The sequence below is a fragment of the Rhopalosiphum padi genome, chromosome 3 (assembly GCF_020882245.1).
Source record: "Rhopalosiphum padi isolate XX-2018 chromosome 3, ASM2088224v1, whole genome shotgun sequence".
NCBI lineage: Eukaryota > Metazoa > Arthropoda > Insecta > Hemiptera > Aphididae > Rhopalosiphum > Rhopalosiphum padi.
The window spans coordinates 44,977,332-45,002,894 of NC_083599.1; the positions used below are offsets into that span (position 1 = coordinate 44,977,332).

The following is a 25,563-nucleotide window of genomic DNA, read 5'->3' on the forward strand; positions in this document are numbered from 1 at the left end:
GAGACCGGGTCTAGTTGTAACATGGGGTAAGATGTAACATAGGCGTTAAGTATTTGTAAATTGCTTCTATAGAATTCTAATAGATAGCGTTAGATTCATAAATAAGGATTATTATATGTTTTGTTGTTATCAGAATCATGTTGTAATTATTAAAGCGATAACAATCATAAAACTAATTTTATCAGTAAATAGTGAAAATATTTTGTTATCTTACTATTCAGTTTGTTATCACAGTTTTAAAACTTAATCACAAGTTTCAGTCACACTTCGATCCAAATGTTGTGCAGATTTAATTGCAACAACACTCATTAGCGTAAGTATTATATTACCTTTTTATTTACAATAAATATTAAAAAAGTCATGTTGGGATACAATGTAACAAACTGTTTGGGGCTAGTTGTAACACATTTTTTATCATAGTGTTTATTTTAAACAAATTCACCATTTAATTATGTCACACATGAATAGTATTTAAATAACATATTAATTTATTATTACACATTTATACTTTTATAGAACTTTCAATATGCCTAGACACTATATAAGAAAAACAAATAGAGGATTCACAGCAGAGTTGATTAAAGCTGCTGCAGATGAAGTTATCATTGAAAATAAATCAGTAAGAAGTACTGCAAAAAAATATGATTTGTGTCATGTCAGTCTGTCGCGGTATGTAGCAAAATTTAAAGCTAGTATGAACAATGGTGATGTTAGTACACTAAATGTAGGATATAAGGGGCCTAAACAAGTATTCAGTGTAGACCAAGAACAAATACTATCTCAATACATAAAAAATTCGGCAGATATGTATTTTGGACTCACCCCCCGTGACATTAAACAACTAGCATACCAATTTGCACACAAACTAGGCCTGAAGTATCCTGAGGTATGGGGAAAAAACCTTATGGCTGGGCCTGATTGGTTTACAAAATTTTTAAAAAGAAATTCTAGTCTTTCTCTCAGGCAACCAGAAGCAACCAGTTTATCCAGGGCCATGAATTTCAATAAAGCTAATGTAAATTTATTTATGGATAAGTTTCAACAAGTGTTATTAAAATATAAATTTGAAGCTCAACACATATACAATATTGATGAAACAGGTGTAACAACAGTTCAAACACCATCCAAAATAGTTGCTACAAAGGGGAAAAAGCAGATAGGTGCTATAACATCAGCTGAACGGGGTGTTTTAGTTACTATGTGTATAGCAGTAAATGGAATCGGTTGTGCTATACCACCAATGTTTGTTTTTCCTAGGGTCAAATTTCATCAACATTTTTTAAGGGGAGGACCTGCTGGATGTGTTGGTACAGCCAACAAATCTGGGTGGATGCAAGGTCCAGAATTCTTAACATTCATGGAACATTTTGTAAATCATGTTCGACCAAGTCTTGAAAAAAAAGTGTTGGTGCTTTTAGACAACCATGAGTCACACTTATATTTGCCTGTGATTGATTTTTGTAAAGATAATGGCATTGTTTTATTATCATTTCCACCACACTGCTCACATAAGCTCCAACCACTAGACCGTAGTGTATATGGTCCTTTTAAAAAATTTGTTAATAGGGAAATGGATCAGTGGATGACCATGCACCCAGGGTCTAGAATGACAATATATGATATTCCTCAAATTGTGGCTGGGGCATTGCCCGATGCAGTATCACCTCGAAATATAATGAGTGGTTTTAAAGTTTCTGGTATTTGGCCATTTGATAGAAATATTTTTCGAGAAGACGAATTTGCACCATCCTTAGTTACTGATGTTGACGAACTGGAAACACATCAAATAAATCAAGATACTCATCCTGAACAAGAATTAGTCAACAATCCTGAACAAGTCCTGAACAGTCCTGAACACAGCAGTCTTGAACCAGAATTACACATCAGTCCTGATCAAATTAATGTGAGTTCAAATGCTGCTATTCAAGCGTCAAATGATAATTGTTCAAATTCTAATATTCTAAACCAAATACTGGCTGATAATCCAATACCTTCAACAAGTTCCGATATGATATCACCAGAAAGTATTCGCCCATATCCTAAGGCAGTAAGAGAACAAAAATTAAATAAAAAAGGTAGACAAAAAGGCAAAAGTGCTGTGTTGACTGATACCCCAGAAAAGAACGAAATAGAAAAAAAATTTAAAGCAAAAGCTGTTAAAAGAAACATTTTTGAATCAAAACAAAAACAGAAAGTCAAAACTACAAAACGCAAAAAAGCTAAAATGACTAAGGAAAACAATTATACTTCAGATGAAGATGAGACATTTTGTTTAGTGTGCATGGAAACTTTCAGTTCAAGTAAACCAAATGAACAGTGGATTGAGTGTAGTAAGTGTAAGTTCTGGACTCATGTAGACTGTGCAAGGGAATGTAAGAGTCCGTTTTATAGGTGTGATAACTGCTACTAAAAGACTGAACAATTTAAATACCTAATTAGCTATGTTTTTTTATTATTCTTAAGTAATGAAGGTTCCTCTAACTTAATACTGAAAAGTGATTTTATTATAATTAATTTTTTTAATATGTTTATTATTATTATTATTATTTTTATTTTTAATGCTGTTATTAATATTATACTCATGTGTAAAAACTTACACATGACACAAAGAGCTATTTTATTTTAAATTATTTTGTTCGTTATTTTTTAATATGTATACCTACTTTTATTAATGTTATTATTTTATTAATACAACTTACTTATGTGTAAAAACTATTACACATGACAGAACTATTTTATTTTAAATACCTAATTTATATGACTATTATTATTATTCTAACAGAATTGTTTTATTTGTTTTTTGATAAATATAGAAATTAAACAATATATTTGTGTGTGTTACAACTTACCCCACACCCTGTTACAATTTACCCCACTACTGGGGTAAAATGTAACAAAAAAAAAATTATGATATTCAACTTTATATTAATTTAGGTGTTTATAACTAAGCGCCTACAAAGCATAATATGAAACAAGACAACATTCTCTATCTATTGGTATAAGAAAAAACTGATAGTGAATATTATTTTCTAAGATACAGCCACAAAAATTAAAAGTGTTACAACTAGACCCGGTCTCCCCTACTGCTAACAAAAATATTATGGTGTTTACATTGGCAAAATTCATGTTTATCAAACGTTGTCTATCTCAAAATCTAGATACGTTGGCGGAATTTTTTAACTTCCTACGCCGAAGTAATATATATGATCCGCTTTAAATAAATAATTTATTAAAAAACGAAGACGAAACTAGTACTTACCTAGTTGTGAAAATGAAACAATTAGGTATATAAAAACTATATAATTTATGACATTATATCAGTTTTGTGTTCAATTCTCTCCAGTATATCGAACAATAATCTGTGATCATAACGTAATCCAGCAACTTGTTTTTCATCAGATTTTAACAAATGTACGAAGATAATTTAAATAGGCATTGATAGGTATAAAAACTTATCAAATTTTGATTCAGTTGATTTTGAAGGATTACTATATTGAGGAAGTTCAATTTCTATTGATTTTTCTTTTAATTTTTTAAAACTGTTATTAGAACTAACAGCTCCGCTTGATTGTTTCATTTTTATTTATTTTTTCCATTGTTATGTTTTTATAGGCCAAATTTAAAAATAATTTCAGAACTTCTTCATTATCATTAGTATGTAATAAAGGCATAGCAATATTATTATTACAGTTACCGCCATAACATTTAAAAACTAAATATTTTTAATAATATCATTTATACAGTATAACCTAAAATCATCATTCAATTTATTTAGAATAAAAATATTCAATTTTTTAGATATCATTGGTTTTTGATAAAATAAAGTTTTTTTAGTAAATATTTTCCCTACAACTACAATCTGTCTAGTATTTAATTTTTTTTATAATATTGAAGATTTTAACTACATCATTATTCACTGTACTAAAATAACAATCAGAATAGTTATCAATTTTTATAATTATTAACTTTTTAGTCAAAATCAAGGTTTATACTGATTTCCGCTGCGTACAACGCCAATTGGCGTCAGTAGCGTCACTCTCCGTGTGCGGTCGACGCCAATTGGTGTCATCTGATATACCGTCAATCAGGGTGACTTGGAACGATTTTGACCTTTTAACTACTGTAATACATTCATTATTGATAATTAGGTTCTGTAAAAAATCATGCAGTGTCGCACACCTCCAAGGAATAGATTAAGTAAAAAAAAAATAAAGTTTTTGAGTAAATTAAGATAAAAAAAAAATAAAAAGTGCTTGTTCCAAGTCACCTGGGGTGTTGGGTGACTTGGAACATACATTTTTTCAAATGCAGATTGCATTTAATGATTTGTGGAAGGTCACTTGGAACTCTACAATTATTTTTAAAAAAAAAAAAGTGTTTAAAACCATATTTTTATTAATTTAAAAACAATTTAACATTTTTTTAAAACTGTTTATTACAAAATAATACTTTTTCTTATAAGTTGCAGTCTTTGCTCACAAAATAAATTTAACAAACATATTAATAATTGATAGTAGTTCTTGAGACAGCAGCTCGTGATCTTTTGATATTCTCGGAAAGTCTAGGTTTCAAAAGACCAGAATGTCTGGATACAAAACGTGTGTACCAATCATCGCCAGGTTTATTGTTTTTAAATATTTTTATTTTTCGGCCGGAACGATCTAAGTATGACTTGATCAATCTCTTAACTTCTTCCCTATCAAAAGGGTAACCCCAATCAGATGCAAATAATATTGTTTCTACAATATTACCTTCTTCAGTGGAAGTTAAAGCTGTTTGGCCACCGTGGGGATTAAGATTTAGTTGGTTTTTTTTCCTACTTAAAGTGCTTATTGGTATTCCATACTTATCAGAAGCCTGTCGGTAAGTCAATCTATAATTTCGGATTTCGTTCAATGCATTATCTAAAGTTTCTTCAGAAAAATTTCGGTAAGTACGACTGCCGGGTGTTCGTTTATAATAGTTCGGCATGTTCCAAGTCACCCAATTATTTTTTACGGAAAATAAAACCAACCCTGAAAAATGTAAATAATATTATTTCCTAATTCTACTTAACAATTAACACTAATAACACATTAGGAATTCACTAAAAAATAACAATACCTTGAATTTTGAAGCTGAAATACCACTTTTGCAGCTCTTAATTAAGGAGTTGAAAATTTGGATTTTTTTTATTAAATTATGGTTGAATCACATGGCTTATTGATAAGAGATAACACATTTTCGATGATAATGAAACGTTTACAAAACGTTCCGAAAAATATTGCTGTGGAGGCAGAATTTTATTTCCCTTATCTAGTATAAAATTAAACGCTGTTATCAAAAAAAAACACAATTGTTCCAAGTCACCTCCCAGTTACAAGTCACCCGGTTTGACGGTACCGATTATTATGTGCTTATATTCCGGTCAGCGTTAGAACCTGTGCACTAATTTTTTGTCAGCGTTATCTACAAACATTTTTTAACATAATTTTGAAAACCGTTTCTAAAAATAACCATTTGTTTGGTATTTACGTACTATTCAATAATATTCCCTATTACCTACTTTTATCATGTTATTCAGGCACACCCAGCTGATGACGACCCGTAATCGTCATAGCACAATTATATTTGTATGTTATAGACATATTATTTTTAGTATCGATCGTGATATTGATCGTGTGCATTCAGTAAATTCATATTTAGTTTATTTCTCTTTGGTTATTCAGCCAATATGGACGTGTACCAATAAAGTGAGTAGTATTATCTGTATTATTATACGATAGCTAGGTAACTACGTTTGTTATAAATCGATTTGATGTATATAAATTTAATTTTTCATTGTTTTTTTTATGCTGTTATTTTACTGCGATAAATATGAATAATTCTGATAATGCTGGTTCGTCTCGACCCAATAGACTTTGTACAAATATTGATCTCCGTTCTACTCAAAATGAAATTGAAAGACTTCTTTTTGAATCTGATGACGAAAATTTTGATTATTCTGATTCTGACAGCAATTATTTGGGTGCAAGTGATTCCGATTCTTCGTCGACTTCGGATATAGGAAATGAAATGTCTACTGAACCAAATTTCGAATTTCCCAATACAATAACAACTAATAACACTTGGACAACAAACGAAATTGATCTTTTTAATTTTACGTTTGATAAACAACCAGGTTTACTCGTTCCAATACCCGAAAACGGAAAACCTATAGATTTTTTTTCATGCTGTTTGATGAGGATTTTTTTGAACTTATAGTTAGAGAAACAAATAACTATGCCGAGTCTGAATTTTTACGAGTTGGTGCTGCAGAGCGTTCTCGTATATCTCAATGGAAACCTACGGACCGCGATGAAATTATAACTTTTATTTGTTTAGTTATTCACACTGGCACAATCAGACTAAATCGATTAAACGATTACTGGAAAACACATCATTTATTTAATTTTACATGTTTTTCGAATTATATGAGTCGCGATCGCTTTCTATTACTTTTGAGATATTTTCATTTCGCCCAGAATCCTACTGACCATTCTGAAAATACTCCTATTGATAGACTTTTCAAAATTCGACCTCTTATAAATTATTTCAATACCAAAATGAATAATATTTATTACCCTAATAAAGAGCTTTCACTCGATGAGTCAATGGTATTGTGGAGAGGCCGCCTTATTTTTCGACAGTATATACAAAATAAACGCCATAAATATGGTGTTAAATTGTACATGCTTACCGAACCAAATGGACTCATTATAAAATTTGCTGTATATACGGGTGTTTTAGATGACCTAGGAGGTAAAGGTCATGCTGCAAACGTAGTACTACATCTGATGTCCGAAAAATTAAATAATGGTCATTCAATGTATATGGACAATTTTTATAATAGCATCGATTTAGCTGAACAATTATTACAAAAAAAGACATACTGTACGGGCACATTAAGATCTAACCGAAAACGTATTCCTGAGGCCGTAGTAAAATCAAAATTAAAACCTGGGGAAACAAGAGCAATGTACTCTAATGGCGTATTAGTTGGTAAATGGAAGGACAAACGGGATGTTATGTATATTTCTACCGAATTCAAAAATAATTTGATACTAGCAAAAAATAAAAAAGGTCAGGAAAAACTAAAACCAGAACCGATTGCAAATTATAATAAATTTATGAGTGGTATTGATCGGCAGGACCAAATGAACAGTTACTATCCATTTTTGAGAAAAACAGTTCGTTGGTACAAGAAGATAGGAATACATGTGATCCAAATGCTATTATTAAATTCTTACAATTTGTACAATCAATCACAAGTCGGATCTAAGATGACACTCTATGATTTTCGTTTATCTATTCTTAGTGAACTTTTACCAGCATATCCAAAACCAAGACTAGATGCTAAACGAAAACACATTCCAAAAACACACGAGATAGGAAAAAATGGAAGGGCACTTCGTAAAAGATGTTGTGTTTGCGCAGAAAAGAAAATACGTAAAGACACTTCATATTTCTGTCCAACTTGTCCAAATCATCCAAATATTTGTCTAGAACCATGTTTTGTGAAATTTCATCATAATAAATAAGATTTAAAAATAATAAGATAAGTTTTTTGTTGTTTGTTTAAAAATAATAATATAAGCTTTTTTGTTTATTTAATAATATAATATATAAAATATGTAATTAGGTATAAAAGATAATTTTTTTTTGATTGTTTAAACTTAATAATAATATAACAGTCTATTAATTAATTTGAATTGTTTGTTTATTTGAACACTTGTATACAAAAAAATGACCGCCAATTGGCGTCATTCAGCATATTATGATGTAAAAATTATTCAATAGTGCTAACAACGCCAAATGGCGTCATTGTAAATTTTATATCGAAAATTGCGTGCGCACCGCAGTCGGTGCTACTAAAATATGATACGCAGCGAACGTGTTAAAGTGTAGTATTTGGTAGAGGACTATTATTATGTTGACTTTTTAAATTGAAGCTTTCACTTTGATTTGTATCAGGATTATTACTGGTATTTCGTTAATTTCTTTGAAGCGTTTCACAATTTGTTCTAAGGGTTTTCGTGTTTACTTAACATGGCCTTATATGTTTTAATTAAATTCTCAAACGGAAAACAATTTACATTATCCAATGGACCAAATACTTTATAATCCAGATATAAGTGTAATTATCTGTGTATATTTTTTGAAATCAAATGTTTACCATAAATCACTTGAAAAGATTTAAAAAACCTTGAGCGAATTCTAAATATTTGCCTAGATTTGGACTAGGTTATTAATATTATCATAGAAATATGGAAAACCATGAAATTTATAAAATATTTTTCAGATAAACAATCTTTAAGTACCAAAGGTCTAGAATAAATTAAAAATTGGCAGAACTCGGACGCTTTCCATCGAAAAATGTCTTCCAAGTCCCTGGGTTTTCTATAGAATTCAACCGGAATATTATTTTTAGTAGAACGTAAATTGGATGAAATTAATTTAATTTTAGAGCTTGGAAAGCGGACTACCATTGATAGTGACCATCAAGAGCCATTATGTTCATCTCGTTAAGGTGGATCCAAATTTTTATGAAACCGGTCCAATTTTAAGTTAATTGGTGCTGATTTGTATCCAAAAGTCATGGAGGTTGGTAAGGTGGTGGTATAGGAAGATTGTCCCGTTGCTTTCAACACTTCGGAGGCGTCACAAAAGTCGCACAATTGACAAGACAGGAAAGGAGACATGCAACAAAAAAGCGGCATAGTAATGAGAGACGCGCTAGGTAACACGATTAAAAATTGTGGCCATTCCTCCTCAATGTTAGTTGGCAATGGATCGTCCCACGCAACTTTATTGGCCGAAATGCGTTGCATCAAATATTTTGCAAGGAAAATAACCGGACTTAAAAATCCAAGCGGATCAAACAATCGAGCTATAATAGATAGTACTTACCGTTTCGTTGGAAGTATGTCAAGGTCAAATTTAATGCAATAGATGAAATAATCACCACATGGTTTCCATTGGAGACCTAGAATTTTTGGAATCGACTTAACTAAACGATCTTTGATAGAAACATGGTCTAAAACCTGATTAGAATTGCTAAGCCACCTTTGTAACTGAAACCCGGCACAACTTAAAATATTGATTAATGATGCCTGACGTCGTAATAATTTTTCAACAAGAGTTAGCGCTCATAAAAATTTTGTCGACATAAGTTTGCAACGCATCTCGCACGGCTACATCATCGCCACAATCGTACTCAGAAATATATTGCAACACACGGAGAACAAGAAAAGTCGCACAGTTAACACTGGAGGTCACAGTATTCAATTCCTAATTACGCACCTCCTCGATAGGTGACAAATGTCATATATATGCCAATACAGCTACACAGAATTTATTAAAATTGTACGATACATTTTGCATACGTTGGTTGTGAAAACATAGTGAAAAGTACGAAACCTGAGCAAAATGTCAATGATGTCTAATTAAAGTTTAGTACCAATGTGCAGGCAATCGTTTAAAGACAACCCAGAATTATATGATGTGGAAGCATCGAAAACAACCAGCACTTTAGAAGTGGGGTTCTTCAAAACAACATGATGAATGTGATACAAACCGGGACGAGAGACAGGAGACCTAATTTAAATATTCTTGCATGAATCGGCAATACAAATAATATAAATTTGGATTGCTTTGGAGCTTGCGTTCAAGGTTGAGAAAGCGTTTCATAGCCACCTGTCGGGAAACTTCAAATATTCTGGGCAGTTCAGATAAGGTATCGGTACAGAAAATCTACCGTCACTGAACCGAGACACTTGATTAAAGAATAATATTTGACATTGTCCAATGTCCATGTTCCGAGAACACCTGCCAGACCAGTTACAGATGCCGTCCATCCTTTTATTCTCAAACCTAACCTTTCAACGCAGCGGGAAGTCAAATAAGTTTTCTGGAAACCCTCATCAATTAGTACGCGACCACTTGCAATGAACTATAATTACTGCGAATATGTACCAAAGCAGTACCTAACAATATGTGACACAACGAAACCAAAATGGTTAATGATGAAATGATTTTTAATAAAGCAAGCCAACATATGTTAATGAATTTCTATATGATTTCATAGTTGAAACTAAATTAATATTAACTGATGGCCTTAAAATCAATCAGATATCATTTCAAGCATTTTTGTTGTGATGCACCTGCTAAGTCATTTTACATTTATGACAAAAACAAAAGGTCACACAGGACTTGCTTCTTGTTTAAAATGTAAACAAGAAGGTATGTATTTATGTAATTGCTCTTATTTCCCATACAAAGAAAATATGTCATCTTTGAGAATTTATAATAGTTGTGTTTTAAGAATCTACAATGATTATCATATTGCAAATCGTCGCTGATACGGTAACAACACCTATCTCAGTTTTCATGATTTTACAGTAGAGCCCTAAAACGTGTTTTAAATGATTTCGAGTGCCAAAATGATATATCTTGAGGGTTTCATTAAACTTTTTGTGTTCAAAATCAATTTTTTTAAACAAAAAATTGAAATTTTATGTAAATTTATAGTTTAACATGAGATGTAGTTATGGGATAGTCATGTTGAGATAGGCTGTTTTAACATTTTCTAACCAGTACCTTACAGTTGAATCTTTTAAACCAAAAGTACTCAAAAACATATTACGGCAAACATATAGCTTACAATCACCAATTTTTAGAAAATATAAGTATGTCCCATTTCTGCGTGAGACAACATTTTGAGAAGTTCTTTGTTTTGGTTTTATTTTCTCAATTAAAGCAAAATGAAAATTTGTTTTTCTCCTCGTGATCTCAATTCTTTTCAAAAGATATTAAATATCATTACACGATCATCATATTTTATTTCTACACAATTTCGTGCTTTCTATTTTTCACAAATTATGGATAGACAAGGTGGACCAATTTTTCTCTCATCTCTGGGAGTATCGTGTAGTATATCTAAAGTGTTCTTTTAGATTTAGCTTCATTCCTGTTCCAAGAACCTGAATTTGATTTAATATGGTGTTTTCTTCCAACATACTGCGAATTGTTATCGAAACTCACCATATCTAAATCTCTCACACATGTTTTTATATTTTGATCAACTACAGGCTCTTTATTGTATTATTCATTTGTTACAGATTCCAATAATTTTTCAGTTTCATCATTATTTATGTTAATGTCGTTAAATTCAAAACTCATAACATCTAAATCTTTTATACAAGTTTGTATGTTTTGATGTACAAATGACTCTTGATTGTATTCACGTACTTTGATATCTAGTTCATTTGTTACAGATTCCGAAAGTTAAACATTTTCATTGACCAAGGCTCCAGCATTATTTGAAGTAATATCATTAAATTCAAATACTTCAATATCATTAATATTTACCACACTATTTAAGTTGTTAAAATCGTTTAATTTTCTAACTTTTGGTTTTGAATTATTTGCAATGACTTCTTGATAAAGTTCATCCACAGAAATTGTACAACTGTTATCGGATTCACTATCACTTTCAAATTCCATCATTGTGACCTCTGACCAGTATTCAGTAGGAAAAATTAAAAATTAAATAGATGAACAGACTACCTAAACATAAAAATAATAATATGCCTAAAAGTATTAAGTAGCTCATATAAATTAAGTTTAAACTATAACAAATTATCAAAACTGAATAATACTCAATAAAAAAAAACAATTTAAAGATAAATAATAACAATTTAAGAGCATAATACTATTCAAATACAATTTATTTAATTGTTATATTTTAAGTAGTAGTACATTTTAGCATACAATTTAAGATTCATAATATTATAAAAATTATAGGTACCAAAGTAACAGCACCAATCTAATAGAAATCGTTCATCAACACTGCCTATCTCAATAGAAAAAAATACAAGTAGTTTCAACTCGAAATGTTTGATTTAATGAATTTATGTATTCAGTATTGTAAACATATCAACTAAGACATATAATTAAGAACAGTATACAACAAAATGTATTAAGAATTTAAGAAAAACTTACTTTTTTCTGAACATCCAAAATGTAGTCTGTAAATACTATGCTTAATAATGAGATACGTTGTGTTATGACTAGGGCCCGGAATTGTATGCATTTGCATATTTTAATATATTAAACTAAAAAGTAGACAAAAATGTAAGACACAATTTTGAATCTTAATCTTATGTGTTAGTATGCAAAATAAAATTTGGCATATTTTTGCATATTTGGAATTGGAACATTTCAAATGATTATGCATATTTTAGCATTTTTCTGAAATATAATGCATATATAGAAAAAAAATAGTACGATGTTATTAATATTAATAATTATTATTTATTACTTAAATCCCGTGAATTGTGTCATTATATTTGTGTGCTATAATAAGATAAGATAAAGTTTGCTAAAGGTACCATTACGATAATTCTCGATAACGAAAATCTAGTAATGGACTAATAATGACTAAATACTGGTTTAGTTTCTATACAACCGTGCTTCACGATATTGTGTTCGACTGTTCGTGTTTCTTATTATTTTATTAAAATCGTCTGTTCGTAAATATGTAGCGGAATTTGGAGAAAATATTTTTGCATCTGACGTGTTGGTTGACGGGACGAGAACGTGTCGAAGCCAGGTTAGGCTTGAAAGTGCTCGTTCGTCGCGAGATGTAACGAGACCGTGCGCGTCGCAGCACGTACCGGACATGTCGTGTCGGCGGTGGTCATTACATCTCGAAAGTGCGATCGTCGATGCGTGAGGTCGTGGTCACATACCCACGTGTAAAATGCCGCGGAACGTCGGGTTCGGGTCGGCGGTTAAAAGTTCTTTTTATTTAAACTTAAATGCATTGTTTTTGTTCGAATTACCGTTTGATTTTCAAGGGACCGAGTATTTACTTCGAATTATCGAAGGTTTTGAATTATCAAGAGTCGATTGTTTATTGCTATTTGGTTGTGTACTAACCAGGTTGACGTCGGTTGAATTGCTTTGACAATACTTCGCAGTGTGTCCCTTACGCTTACACTTGCTGCACTTCAACGGCCTACGTGGTTGCTCACAATCTTGCGCTATGTGTCCAGATATAGCAACAGTTATAACAGCGTGGACCTGATTGAGGTGGGGCACTATTTATAGTTTTACCATTCATTTCTTTAGTACCTATCGAAGCCGATTCCTTCTCCGCCACAAGTTTTGGAGTTCGTTTGGTTGGCGTTGTACGAGGTGTTGTGTTATGAAATCTTTCACTGCAATTGCGATCAACCTCGTTGAACATCCGAATATAAGCTACTAGCTCTGCCTCACTGGTATGTCCATTGCTGAATAATGTGGATGATAACTCGGGAATGAAACCCAACACAAACCATTTTCTTAATTTCCACAGGGGTTAAACTTAAACGTCTGCATAGTCTTACTTTTTCGTGAAAATATGCTAATACTGTTTCGTTCCGTCTCTGAAAACGCTCATTCATACTCTTCCAAGTTTCAGTAACACTTTTACGACCCATAAAGGTCTCTTCGAACATAGTCGCAAATTTCTGAAAACTTTCTAGTTTGTACATGTGACTCAAGTACCAATATCTGGCTGTCCCTTCCAGATGTGAGCGACTAATTTCTAAGGTACATGCATCTGACCATTTATTAATTAACGCGATGGTTTTAAGAGCTTTTAACCATTCAGTAGTTGTTGGAAAGAGCTGATTGCATCTGTGGATGGACACTTTAGGGAAACCGTACAAGCTTGTTAAGCGTAAGCTAAGGGGTCCCCCCGTGACTGCCTCAATGGAGTACACAGCATTGCTGACGGTTATCGATGCGCTCTTCCCAGCGCATCAACTGAGAGCAGACGGCCTGCTGGTCCCGACTGATCCAGCGGTACCGTTCACCGCGGCCGAGGTGGACACGGCGGTTGCGAGAGCGGGGAGCAGAAGCAAAGCCCCCGGGCCTGACGGGATAACCAGCAAGATTCTTTCGGCTGTTCACAAGGCCGACCCGCGCATTTTGCTGGACCTCTTCAACAGCTGCCTCCACAACGGAATTTTTCCATCAGAATGAAAGACCTCCAGAGTAGTGCTCCTGAAGAAGGGCGACAAGCCGGATGGCGTTCCGTCTTCCTCCAGACCCTTATGTCTGTTGAACGATGGTGGCAAGATTCTGGAGTTCCTACTGGCACGCAGACTCGAGGAACACATTGTGAGCATCGGAGGCCTAGCTACCAATCAATAGGGCTTCAGAAAGGGCAAATTCACCGACGACGCGGTTCGAGAGCTGCACAACACGGTCACTCAGGTGGTAAACGGCGGCAAGTTTAGTCTAGCGATCAGCATCGATATCCGGAATGCCTTCAATTCCATCAAATGGTCCGATATCCTAGCATCGCTCGCCAGATGGGAAGTTCCGCAGCACTTACTCAATATGATCTGCTCATATATCTCCGGCAAATCGGGAACGTGGGCGAAATGCGCGCACGGAGGAATGGCAGAGGTCATGGTTTCTAGAGGGGTGCCCCAGGGATCCGTAGTAAGCCCTTTTCTCTGGAACGTCACCTTCAACAGTGTCCTGCGGACCGCCATCCCCAGCTGGGCGAAGCTCCTGGGCTTCACAGACGACACGCTGATCGTGACCTGTGCCAAGTCGGTCAACGAACTGGAAGGAGTGACCAACAGTGCCCTATCCTTGGTCGAAGAGCGCATGGCTGACCTCGGCCTCCAAATTGCGATCGAAAAGACTGAGGCTGTTCAGCTGTGATAGCCAGTTTAAATATACATGGTTGTATCCCAACTATTTCACTGGTAATTAATAAATAAGGGTAATGTAAAATATATAGAATAAAACAAATAATATTTTACTAGTGGATTGTATAAATTTTATTGCCTATAAGTAGGAAATCTAATGTACACGAGAACATCTTAAGTACTATGTTAGTCCTACCAAATGATAATAATACAAATAATAAATAATAATTGATCAACAAATCACAAACATGAGTGTGATAATAATAATATTATAAACGTAAGCACACGATGTTTATATCAACAACCGCTACAATACGATATAAAATGATAATATAAGACAAAATGATTATACGGAGTGATACGTCTGACCTGGTCGCTGATCGGCTTCCCCATACGACATGTCGACGAATACGATATCCTCCAATCAAGTGTACATACGGGGGTTCATGATTTACTTCGTGGTATATGATTCACTTCATAAGGAACCAAAAACAATATAATAGTTGACCAAGCGTATGTTACGTAATGCGCGTATAACAACTACCAGTTAGTTAACGCGAATAATCAAATCGGGTGCGCAAGTGCGCAACAGCCAGCAACGACGACAACACAAACACGTGCGCAACAGCCAGCAACGGTGACAACACAAACACGTGATCGATCGCTTAACGAATACGATGTCCGGAGAAAAACTCACGGATGAATGACAGCGAAGATAATAATTATTAGCATGTCATATCGTGCGCACTCGGGAGTACACGTATTTACGGCCGTATACCAAACACAACAATACGTAACAAACGAAAAATGCACGATTTAAAATTGCGTTACATTAGCGTGGCGTGAAAAAGCTCGGTAACAACACACGTACGCGTACTGGTTTCACGATAAAAACGGTTCGTGCGCATGCGTAACCGGCACCAGTTCAAAACTTGAATTTGAAATGACTAGCGCCCTCTAGTTGGACTTGGTCCGAACAGAGGCAGTTCTGTTCATTTCACGGTACAAGTATGCAGAACCCGAAATCTGGCTGTGCGGTAACCGTGTACCGCTGTCGTCAGAGTTGTCCTACCTCGGAGACAGATTGATGCTGTTCAAGAGCCATGTCAAGAAGGCTTCGACCAAAGCAGCGAAAATCGGCGCCCAGTTAGCCAGGATCATGCCGAACGTTGGTGGGCCCCACGAGGACAGATGGCGGCTACTTTCCTCTGTCGTGCTAGGCTCACACGTTGGACGACGTGCGGCTCCTGAACAGCGCGCAACGCAGGGTCCTCCTCTGGTGCGTCTGTGCCTACCGCACGGTCTCCGAGGCTGCAGTGAATGTGTTCTCCTCGGCCCCCCCGGCTGACCTCCTACCTAGGGAGCAGGAGACTGTGTTCGAGCACAGGCGGGCAACCGTGGCCCCTCGCATAGTTCCCGGGACGGTGACTCTCAACAGCTGGCAGAAGAGATGGTCCTCTGGGGAATCCGGTAGCTTGACCAGACGGCTCATTCCGGACGTCCGACCCTGGTACAAGGTACAATAGGAGGCATCAACTTTCACTTGACCCAGTTCCTGACCGGGCACGGGTGCTTCGGCTATTACCTCCACGGATTCCGCAAGATTGACGTCCCTGTGTGCGTCTACTGTCAAGCACCGGTGGATGACGCGCAACACACCTTTTTCGCATGCAACAGGTGGTGGCGACGGATTAGGGAGCTTGAGGTGGCAATCAACGGTCAGTTCACTCCTGAATCCGCAGTGGGGAAGATGCTGGAGTCATCTGTCAACTGGTTGTCAATGGACACTTTTGTGAACGTCGTCCTGTCCGCAAGAGAGGCCGAGGAGAGGGAACGCCAACGAAAACCATAACGTAGTTAAGACGTATTTGTTGTAGGCCGAAGGCCACTTTCTTGATGGTGTAGGGCCATCAGTTTTTGTATTATTATGTTGTAATTGTACCATTATTTTGTTTGCAATCAATAAACGATGTAGGGGATGTAGGTTAGTAAGTTCAGTAATTAGGTAGTATTCTCGCCCCCATACTGTATAATCTCTATACCACTGACATCCCACATTCTAATCTCATCCATATAGCCAGTTTTGCTGATAAAATACATGCATAAGTTCTTCTGACCCGGATATTGATATTTCCATCAACGATCTTCAAAGCCACTTAAATGAACTATAAATCTGGTTCAACCTATGAAGAAAATTTAAATTTAAATAAATCATCACACATCACCTTGCGCCCTAAACAGTCCTCTACTATCATTATATTAATATAATAGTACAATATTAACAAATAACAATGATATTAATAATACAAATAAACATTAAAAACAAAAATCTATTTACATGATTATTAAAAAATTCCAAGGTAGTAAAATAAAATAATTATATTTTTGTATCCTTAGCAATGGCATAATTATATTGATAGGCAAAGCAAGAATAATTTCTTCTTTGAGAACCTATTCATGTATAACTAATAAAATGATTATAGCTATTTAGTATTTTAGAATCACTGTGTTATGTTTAATATACAGAATGGAAGAATTTCCATAATATATATCATTATGGTAATATTATTTGTTATTTATAGAAGTTAGTTATTTACATGGATAAAAACAAAAACACCAGATTATAAATTGTAATGTAATGAGGATATTTTATTTTCTGTTGGTGTTGAACATCAGGACAGTACATACTACATATTATAAATTACAAACTTAATATTGTTTTATTGTATTAAAATTCAAAATGAATCAAGACAGAAGAACTAGTGAAATTTGGAAGCATTTTTCTAATTTACAACAATTAAATTAGTTTTTAAAATATTTTATTAATTTACATAGAATGAGCCTGAAGTTGATGTTGTCAATCCCGTACCTTCTACATCTTCATATGTACAAACAGTAAGGGATCTTAGTATAGCAAATGAACCGGGCAGTAGTATTATTAATCAGGCAACTGGTATACACGAGATGACACCAATTTTAAAACCGAATCCGTTGAAACTTAGGCAGTTGGCAATTACAAACTTTACTCCTACAAAAATTTCTGTTGACGACAAAAAAATTAGATAATGCACTCATGAAACTTTTTATAAAAGATCTACAACCTTTTAGTGTACAAATACAAATAACAAATTAATTGCATATCAAAAAAATATAGGGATCGATAATCCACTAATAGTCTTACAAGATGTAACCACGAAGTGGAATGCCACATTCTACATGCTGAGCGCTTTGTACAGCTGGAGACTTCTATACGGGGAACAATGGGACTTTTAGATAATGCACCACCTTGTTTGAATTCTGATGAATGGACAGCTATCAAAGAATTCTGTAACATTTTACGACCTTTTGAAGAAGCTACTTGAGCAGTGAGTGGAGATCAATACATGATTGCTTCATTAGTTATAGTTATTGCTCAAAGGTTGAAAAATGTCTGCGAACAAATGAAAAATGAAAATTATTCTCTCAGAACTTAAGGTTTAGTCAATAATTTATTGAATGGTATAAGAGACCACCAAAGCTGGGGAAATATTGAAAATAGTAAAACCTTAAAAATATGTACGTTTCTTGATCCACGGTTCAAAAACATACCATTCAATCACAATGAAAACATGATAAATTCAGTAAAGAGTGATATAGTAGAGCGTACAGCACAGATGATATCGAAATCCAGATCAGAATCTACATCGATTGAAGATGAACCACAGACTTCTATCCAGCCATCTGACACATTGACGCCTGAAGTAAAGCGATTTTCAATTTGGGAATCAATCGATAAATGTGTTTCCCAAATGCAGCCTTCAGCTGGAACATCAACTTCAAGGGCTATAGTAGAGGTGCAACGTTATTTAGAAGAATCAGTATTAAAAAGAAACTGTGATCCACTAGAATGGTGGCAAGATCACAAGTACAATTACCCATTTTTAAATGTTTTGGCCAGGAAGACGTTATGTTGTCTAGGATTGTCTGTTCCATGCGAGCGGGTATTTTTTAAAGCAGGCCTTTTAATATCTAATCGCCGTTGTTGCTTAAACACAAAAAAAGCAGAAATGTTTTTTTTTTAATCAAAATGCATAATTCATTTATCCAATTAACTTACAGTTATTTAATTTTTATTACTATGTTGTGACTATGAGTATTTTAAGTTTTTTTTAACATTTATTGCACTATTTAGAAAACAACATTTTTATTTTCAATTATTATATTTTAAATGCAGCTATCAGTGTTAATTTTCATAATTATAAATATGTAACTCGTGTTTCTGAAGAACAGTTTATTGTTGTAACCTTTAGGTAACAGATAAAATCCCTAGTATAATACTTAAATTTTATAATTGACAATGTTCATATTATGACAATTTTATTATTAATAAGTATTTTAATAAGTCTTCAAATCACAAGTAACAGTTGTACTCATGACAAATTAGCAATTACAATATTGTTTTATTTTATTATGGTTGTATAAACATAGATAAGTAGGTACTAGGTAGAATCATGATAAAGTAAATTTTAACTTATCATCGGTAGAATGTTCAACGTTCATGTGATTATGAGAATAAGTTTGCATAAGGCTAGTCCGCTGTAAGCAATCAATTTCTGATATTATACTAAAATAAATGTTGATAAAATGATAACTAGATAATTAATTCTGATAAGAGTGAAGTGTCATGAACTTCCCATAAACAAAAACCATTATATTAAATATATTATAATATTATCTAATATCTATGCAAAAGTAGCAGTTAATTAAGAGTAGCAGTTTCAAAAAGTAGCAATATCTAGAGATGGTATAACATAACAGTAGCACTATATCAGTGATTTCAAAGCTATGATCAACTGGCAACTACTTTAATATGAAACATGAGTTAATATCTATAATACCTATAACGCTATAACATATTTTTACAGAAAGTAGCAGTAGCAGTTCTCCAATGTGACCAACTACTAAAAATTAAAAAGTAGCAGTCACTGTTATTTTCATACCGGAGTAGCAGACTGTGATTGCTACTTTGAAATCACCAGTGAAAAATCACTGCTACTGTTATTTTATGCAATCACTACATTTTAACCATGTGCCAATTTTTGATGATTTGTTTAAATATTCTTTTAAAATTAATTTATTTTGTTGGATAGGTCGATACCAACTTTGACCAAGATGGAAATTACAATAAACTAATACACAATTCGGAAACTTTTTTAATACAGCATTATGAGCGACTTTTTCGAAATTAATATGAAAAATATTTATTCGAAGTGGTTTGTTAGTCAGTTGTACATACAATTTTTCTATCATTCCCATACTATCAAATAACTCGAAGTTCTTTTGTTACGTAAAAAACAATAAACAAGAGGAATATAAAAGTTATTTTTGTAAATGTGTAATGTATAAAGTTGCATAAAAAAATTAGAGTATAAGTAGTATAGGTTCCATCTCCAAAAACATGTTCCGCGTTTGAAATTGCCTCTAAATTTATTTTGCATGTAAATACAATTATATTTTTGTCATCACTCATAAAACAAAATTGTTCACCCTTGAATTGAATTTTATTTTGCATTTAATTTAATTGTTCAATAGCAATTTCGATCGATGTCGGTAAATTCGGAAAATGCTTTTTTCTTATATCATATATAGATCACCTAAATAATTTCATATCTGTATGAAATAAATTCATCGAAATATCTTCCATACTTTGTAAATCACGACATATTAATTTACTTCGAAGTATATTTAAGTCATCGTTTGCTTTACGTCTTAAAGAACTTCTTATAATTTCTCTAGAAATTTCCTGGTCAGTGTGTGCCTCGTGGTTGTCGTGTTTGATGTATTAATTACCTTGTATGCTTTTTCACTGTAATTCATGATATACCTACATTTTTTACTGGTACATCTAAACCAGTTTCTTACGTTAAACGTGTTTCTTAACCTGTGTTCCGCGAAAGTTAGTGTAAATGCTACTGCTGAGGAACCAACACCATCAACGAGTGATGTCATATCGCCGGAACTAAAAAGGAAGAAAACGAAAATTCGTAAATATGATCCTTCTACCTAGCGTTCGGATTTACAAATAAAGATAAGCGTTATTTGCTCGGAAATTTTAACTAATAGTTCTATGGCTCTAGCACAGTGTTTCCCAACCGGTGGTCCGTGGGCCAGTCATAGGTGGTCCGCGGTACCTTTCTTAGTTTTCTATTAAAAATTATTTTTTTTTTTTTGAACAGCGAAAAATATTTTATTTTACCGTAATATACGGTTATCTTATCGTTGTTTCTGCCGACGACCGATAAGTATTTTCCACTTTTATAAGTGTGTAGGTATCAGAGTAATAAATTATACTATTATCGCGAACGATAATGATCATGTCAATTGCAAACATCGTTGCTTATATATTTATACTTTATGAGTACCCACAAATAACTGTTATTCAGTATGCGCTCGTTATTCGTTTGATTACCACGCAGTACGTTTTGAAAGAAATTAAAAGTTTATAGTTTAGTTTTTTTAAGTGTTATTTTTTTGAAACCTAGTCGGACTAAGTCAAGAATATGTCATGAAAGAGGAAATATGATGATAGTTATATTAAATATGGATTCACTGAAATTGAAGTAAATTGAGAAATAAGACCTCAATGTGTGATATGTACTGTTGTGCTTAGTAACGATGCTTTGAAACCAGCAAAGCTACTGCGGCATTTGCAAACGATTCATCCTACGCTCAAAGACCAACCACCCGAATTTTTTGAAGGAAAATGTAAAAGCTTAAAGAAAATGAAACTAGGACCAAGTGGGGCAAATGTCGCATTGTCACAGCAAGTGCTAACTGCATCATTTGAAATCTCCCAACTAATCAGTAAGTCAAAAAAAGCACACAGTATCGGCGAAATATTAATTAAGCCTAGCTTGCTAATAGCTGCAAACATTTTCGGAGAAGATGCCAAGAAAAAAATTCAAAATATGCCACTGTCCAATAATACAGTAAAGGCACGAATTGGAAAAATGTCATGCGATATCGAAGAGCAACTACTAGGTAAAATAAAAAGTTCCCCTTACTTCGCTCTTCAATGTGATGAAACTACTGACATTGCGCAATGTTGCCAGTTATTAGTTTTTGTGCGGTTTTTAGACGTTGAGGATAAGACCATAAAAGAAGAGTTATTGCTGTCAAGTGTACTTGAGACAACGTCGAAAGGGATCGATGTAATGCAGATCATTAGTAATTATTTTGAAAATCATGATCTCAAGTGGGAGAAACTAGTTGGCTTTTGTACGGACGGAGCTCCAGCTATGCTAGGATGTCGTTCAGGTCTTGCAACATTAGTGAAAGAAAAAAATCCGTCAACTTTAACAACACACTGCGTCATTCATCGGCAAGCGTTAGCTACAAAAACATTACCAGAAGAATTAGCTAATATTTTGAAACTGGCAATAAAGTTAGTGAATTTTGTAAAAAGCAAAGCACTTAACACACGTATTTTCAAAAAACTTTGTGTTGAATTGGACTCCGAATACGACACATTACTTTTTCATACAGAGGTTCGCTGGCTTTCAAAAGGGAATATGCTAAAACGGTTGTATGAACTAAAAGAGGAAATGAAAATATTTTTAAACGAGAAGGATTCAGAGTTACTTGAAAAATTTTGTGATTTGAAATTTGAATTACAATTTGCTTATTTAGTAGATATTTTTGAGCACTTAAATAACCTTAATTTGCAACTTCAAGGTTCGGGACACAAAACCTTGGAATTTAGAGCAAATATTTTTATTTTTGAAGATAAAATTCGCGCATTTGTATGCAAAATTAATCTATGGATGAATAAAATCGAGAATAATAATTATTCAGCATTTCAGACATTCCAAACTCTTATCAACGACGATCAATATGCTGATATTTTAATCGAAATTCAACATAACATAAAAAAACATCTGGAAAAATTAAAATCTGAATTTATTCGCTACTTTCCGGAATGGAACGAAGTTAACAGTGTTCAAAAAATAATTCGAAACCCTTTTTGTGCAAAAGTTGAAGAAGCCCCAGAATATCTTCAAGAAGCTGTCATCGAACTGCAAAATGACTCTGACTGCAAAAATATGTTTGATTCTGGTATGAACCTTGAGGAATTTTGGTGCAGAAGGGCAACATTACATATTCAACTACGGGAAATTGCCTTACGTTATTTAGTAGTATTTTCAACTACGTATTTGTGTGAACAAGGATTTTCCAGTCTACTTGTGATCAAAAATAAACAGAGAAATCGCTTGGACGTAAGTGACGACATGCGTTTAGCCATTAGCAACATTCATCCGAGAATTGAAAAACTGGTCAAAGAAATGCAGCCACAAAAATCACACTAAGTAAATTATTAGTAAAGTTTAATAATTAAATAATTATATATAATAGTACAGTAAAATAATAAAAATTTTTCAATAAATTTTGTGTATTCTTGTTAATGAGCAAAAAAAAAAAAAAGGTCTTCCTAGTTTGTGTAAAATTGAGGTGGTCCGCGACCTATAAAATATTGTGGAAGTGGTCCGTGGTGGTAAAAAGGTTGGGAAACACTGCTCTAGCAAAACTTACAAGATATTTGGAAACAAAACACTAGCAGTATAAGAGTAAGTCAATAGATTTATTTTAAAAGAAAAGAGAGCCAATTAAAAGTTCAGAAGACACAAATTCGAAATACGGGAACTGAAAATGAGTTAGCTCTTAAAGCGTCAATTTTTTCTGCATTATCCGATTATTTTTGAAGTACAGACTTAAAAAGGTCAGACTGTATCTCAATTTGTACTGATGGCGCGGCTAATATGACTGGTAGGCATTTGGGATTAGTCGCAAAAATGAAACAAGTAGCTTCAAATTTACAAGGCACACATTGTATGATACACCGAGAAATGCTAGCAAGTAAAAGAATGAGTGCTGAGTTGAATCAAGTACTAACAACAGCTGTCAAAATGGTTAATTTTATTAAGTCAAGGGCTCTTAATTCGTGACTGTTTGCAATCCTGTGTGATGAAATGGGATCCACACATAGAACTACTACTACATGCGGAAATTCGCTGGCTTTCGAGAGGTCGGATATTAAAGAGACTGAGTGAACTTAGAGAAGAAATAATAATATGTTTGTCAAGCAAAAACTGTGACTTTGTTCAATACTTTAAAGACATAGATTGGAACATGAAATTATGTTATCTTGCAGACATATTTCAACTTTTGAATGAGCTAAACCTGTCTCTTCAGGGAACACAGAAAACCATGTTTCACAGTTAAAGTAAAATAAAAGGACATATCTAAATCGAAAGATTTTGATAATAGAAATAATGGTATCAGACATATTAATCAAAAGCAAATTAATCGAATTATTCGAAAAAAATTTTGTTATAAATTTATCAAAAATTTCAAAAATTATAAAACTACATAATTTTCAAGAATCATTTAATTTTCATACACATTTATCAAACGATGTAATTTAATTCAATTTTAAATTAAAGATATAAACCCTTATACAGACCGACAAGGCACGATCGTGAGGTTATAGTTTTTTTTTTATTTGTTATATTTATTCTATTTTGTTTAGACCGGTCTCGCACGATTGTGAAGGTTACGTTACATCGATTAAGTTTATTTTTAAAAGTAATTTGGTAAAATACAGCTATGCTCCATGTATTATTAGTTTTGGATTTTTATCAGTTTTAGATATCCTTGGTGTTCAGGTTCTTTTCTTAGTGTATATTTGAGATAGCAATGAATTGGTTGTTTTGTTTTATTTATCCTATCTTTTCCCAGCTGTTTCTAACAATATCCATTGCTTAATATTTGTTTTTGTTGTTGCTTTTTAACTTAAAAAATTAAGTATCACGCTCATGAGTGTACGGTCTATAGGTGCGTAACAGCGTAACATATTCAAATTCACCATGAATCCTGATGAAATTTTAGATTTATTAGAAGATTCCTATGTAGAATTTGATGACGACGATGATGATTCTGATCCAACATATGTTTTACTTGGTCAACATGAAAATAATAATTTAGGCGAGTCCAGCGAGTCTGAAGGGGAAGAACAACTGGAAACTACCACACAAGTAAGTGTGAATGAATGTGTTACTAGTAGTTCATTAATTTCCGAAAAAGTTCCGAACACCTCACCTGTAGGCACACCTATGGAATACTTCAAAAAATATTTTCCCGAAGAATTATATGAACTAGCTGCGTCATGCACTAATGAATATTATATGGAATATACGGGTAAAATATTAAAAACATCTTCTATTGAAATAAAAATTTTTTTTGGAATTCACGTAATTATTGGTTGTATTTAATTTCCTCGTCTCCGAATGTATTGGAGTGCTAAGTTTCGATATGACCTCGTTTCAGTGGTAATGTCTCGAGATCGTTTTTTTTCAATTAAGAGTAAATCTACATTTTGCAAATTTCGTAAGTGATGAAATAAAAAAAAATAACAAATTATGGAAAGTGCAACCACTCATAGATTTTGTATGGAACAAGTGCTTATCTATTGATCGATCATCAACTTATTATTCAATTAATGAACAAATGATACTTTTTCTTGGATGTTGTCAAATTAGACAATTTGTTAAAGGTAAACCTAGACCAGTTGGTCTCAAAAATATTGTAATTACTACGTCTGATGGTCTAATTATCGATTTCGAGATATATCAAGGTCTTACCACGCCTTTTCCAGATAAAACTTAAGGTTTTGGACCTGCTGTAATTTTACATCTTATTAATACAATACCAGAAGGTTCATCTGTATTTTTCGATCGTTATTTTACGACTATTCCATTGATGCAGAAATTGGTACAGCTAAAAATTCATGGAACTGGAA

General features: G+C 33.4%; 4 protein-coding genes across 4 annotated transcripts; 3 read left to right on the forward strand and 1 right to left on the reverse strand.

The window, feature by feature from the left end:
* The first annotated feature begins 94 nt into the window (after positions 1–94).
* On the forward strand, positions 95–2,826 carry LOC132928001 (uncharacterized). The gene is made up of 2 exons (XM_060992553.1): positions 95–313; positions 517–2,826. Exon 2 carries the CDS (start codon positions 527–529, stop codon positions 2,408–2,410), a length of 1,884 nt encoding a protein of 627 aa, XP_060848536.1. The 5' UTR covers positions 95–313; positions 517–526; the 3' UTR covers positions 2,411–2,826.
* Positions 2,827–4,377: 1,551 nt separating this feature from the next.
* Positions 4,378–5,192, reverse strand: LOC132926448 (uncharacterized). The gene is made up of 2 exons (XM_060990803.1): positions 5,104–5,192; positions 4,378–5,015 (listed from the first exon to the last, which is right to left on the reverse strand). The coding sequence occupies exon 2, from the start codon at positions 4,969–4,971 to the stop codon at positions 4,501–4,503; it is 471 nt and encodes a 156-aa protein (XP_060846786.1). The 5' UTR covers positions 4,972–5,015; positions 5,104–5,192; the 3' UTR covers positions 4,378–4,500.
* A 664-nt stretch (positions 5,193–5,856) lies between these two features.
* Positions 5,857–7,559, forward strand: LOC132925113 (piggyBac transposable element-derived protein 4-like). The gene is made up of 2 exons (XM_060989534.1): positions 5,857–6,160; positions 6,244–7,559. The coding sequence occupies exons 1-2, from the start codon at positions 5,857–5,859 to the stop codon at positions 7,557–7,559; spliced, it is 1,620 nt and encodes a 539-aa protein (XP_060845517.1).
* A 14,107-nt stretch (positions 7,560–21,666) lies between these two features.
* LOC132925114 (protein FAM200C-like) lies at positions 21,667–23,074 on the forward strand. Its single transcript, XM_060989535.1, has one exon. The coding sequence runs from the start codon at positions 21,677–21,679 to the stop codon at positions 23,072–23,074; it is 1,398 nt and encodes a 465-aa protein (XP_060845518.1). The 5' UTR covers positions 21,667–21,676.
* The last annotated feature ends 2,489 nt before the right edge of the window (positions 23,075–25,563 follow it).

Excerpts from the sequence above, each read along its gene's own strand:
- LOC132928001 (XM_060992553.1), top strand. The coding sequence starts at position 527 with ATGCCTAGACACTATATAAGAAAAACAAATAGAGGATTCACAGCAGAG.
- LOC132926448 (XM_060990803.1), bottom strand. The coding sequence starts at position 4,971 with ATGCCGAACTATTATAAACGAACACCCGGCAGTCGTACTTACCGAAAT.
- LOC132925113 (XM_060989534.1), top strand. The coding sequence starts at position 5,857 with ATGAATAATTCTGATAATGCTGGTTCGTCTCGACCCAATAGACTTTGT. Across the intron at positions 6,161-6,243 it reads TACGTTTGATAAACAACCAG|TTAGAGAAACAAATAACTAT; the intron begins GTTTACTCGTTC and ends TTGAACTTATAG.
- LOC132925114 (XM_060989535.1), top strand. The coding sequence starts at position 21,677 with ATGCCACTGTCCAATAATACAGTAAAGGCACGAATTGGAAAAATGTCA.